The sequence below is a fragment of the Cucurbita moschata genome, unplaced genomic scaffold (assembly GCF_002738365.1).
Source record: "Cucurbita moschata cultivar Rifu unplaced genomic scaffold, Cmos_1.0 Cmo_Scf00019, whole genome shotgun sequence".
In the NCBI taxonomy this organism is placed as follows: domain Eukaryota; kingdom Viridiplantae; phylum Streptophyta; class Magnoliopsida; order Cucurbitales; family Cucurbitaceae; genus Cucurbita; species Cucurbita moschata.
Window position 1 is genome coordinate 1869395 of NW_019268535.1, and position 2175 is coordinate 1871569.

General features: G+C 36.4%; 1 protein-coding gene across 1 annotated transcript in view; it reads left to right on the forward strand.

Moving 5' to 3' along the window:
* The window catches only part of LOC111457064 (polyadenylation and cleavage factor homolog 4-like), a 7704-nt gene that overhangs the window by 2324 nt on the left and 3205 nt on the right, over positions 1-2175 (forward strand). Inside the window, exon 4 of the mRNA XM_023099191.1 lies at positions 1299-2096. Coding sequence (XP_022954959.1) covers positions 1299-2096 — 798 coding nt within the window. The remainder of the gene's footprint in view (positions 1-1298; positions 2097-2175) is intronic.

Below are 2175 nucleotides of genomic sequence, written 5' to 3' on the forward strand. Positions count from 1 at the left end.
CCCCCCCCCCCCCCCCCCCCTTTTCCTAGTCTAACATGAGGAATTTGGTGGTCTATTTGAAATATTTCACGATGCTAGAGTGGGAACTCAGAAGATTGGGTAGGATTACATCTGCAACTTTTCATATCAGTTGCTCCATCTCTTTGTCTCTTCCACCTGTTCTTATGATATAGTGTCTCAGACATTTCCAGGAGAACGCGAATTGTTTGATTGTTCATTAAAAAAAATGTTGAATCATTAGCTAGTGTTATTTTCAGCTCAGAGATTGGGTTTCTTTCTTAATTTCCTCAACTCTTCAGTGAAAATGGTGGGGATTCTATTGTGTATGGTGTACTTGGTCAGACAATTTTTGGATGTGTTTTGACCAAAAACAAAATTTGATTGAAGAAATCAATATAATTTGGACTGGATAAGTGGGTGGGTTTTTGGAAAATCAATCCCTCAAATATGGTCTTTAGAGTGCATCTCCTTGACACAGTTTGGACCTTTTATTCTTCGAGTATTAGTCTCTTTTCATTTTTTGAATGAAAAGTTTCGTTTCTTGTTTAAAAAGAAGCTCGATATTGAGAAGGCATTTGAAAAAGTGGATTGAGACTTTATGGTCACATTCTAGAGGTCAAAGGTTTTTGTCTCAAATGGAGAACTTGGATGCAAAGGTGCATTCCTTTGCAAATTTCTCCATCATTATTAATGAGCTCCCAAGACAAAAAATTGTGGCTTTTTGGGGACTTAAGAAATGGTACCTTCTTTCACCTCTTCTATTTATTTTGATTATGGATTGCTTTAGTTGATTGCTTATGAAAGCCGAAGTTGATGGTAGCATTAAAGCTTTCAGAAGTTACGAGACTCTGTAATCTCCTTTGTTCCTAATTGGGCTTTGCTTTCTCAATTATCATGTAACTTCCCTATTTCAGTGATTATTGCCAATAGGAGAGCCCTTTTACATAATTCTTTGGCTTATTTTGGGTGTTTTCCTTTTTTGTATACTTATTTACCATTTACATGTGTTTAATGTCAGAAAAAAGGAGGAAATAGAACCATATTCCTCAATTTTGGTGATTCTGTGCAGAGGCAAATATGCTAAAATAATTGAAATTTATATCATTTATCTTTTGTCATCATATATATCTTCAAACGTGTATGTAAAATACATGCACAACATACGCACCTTCCAGCATTATTCCTTGACTTTAATTGAATGCAATTAGGACTGTTAATTTTCTGTTTTGTTTTGAATTACCTAGCATACATGGCAAAGACATACCATCCAAATATGTAACTAGCTTTTAGCTCTGCAGCATATCCAGGATGCGAGAGGGACCTCATCTCTAAAAGTTAATGGTAAAAAGCTTGCTCCTGGATACGAAGAGTATGACTATGACCATACAGATGTTCTTGAACATAGTGGAGCTCAAACATTTAATTCAATGGGAAGTGTGGGTCACGATTCTTTTGGTCTTGGAACAAATAAAGCAAATGTAAAGATAGGGAAATCGTCTTTTTCTTCAAGAATTGGACACAATAGACCTCTACAATCAGTTGGTGATGAGCTTGAAGCAGTTAGAGCCTCTCCATTGCAGAATGTATATGAATATGAAGGTTCTAGAATGATGGATAGAAATGAGGTTGCATATAAAAGGAGGAGAACACAATATCCTGAGGAGAATTTGAATGGACTTGAAAGTACTTCTTCGTATGATATTAGAAATGGACGTGACCTTGAGGGACCAAGAGCGTTAATTGAAGCATATGGAAGTGATAAAGGAAAAGGTTATTTAAATGACAATCCACCACAGGTTGAACATTTTTCTATTTATGGTATGGACAACAAGGTGACTCCAGTTACTTGGCAGAACACTGAAGAAGAAGAGTTTGATTGGGAAGATATGAGTCCCACATTAGCTGACAGAGGCAGAAGTAATGATGCATTGAAACCATCTGTCCCACCTTCAAGATTTAGGACAAGATTAGGATTCGACAGAAGAAACGCTATGTCTATGGAGCTTGGAATGAGAAACAATTGGTCTAGTCAGGTTCAGCTACCTACTTCTATTGACTCCTCCATGGTGATTGAAGATGGGGTCCCATCAACATCTGTATGTTTCCATAACTTCAACCATCTCATTCACATTATTGTTATCATTTGCTTCTGTTTTTTTTTTTTTTTTTTGCTTG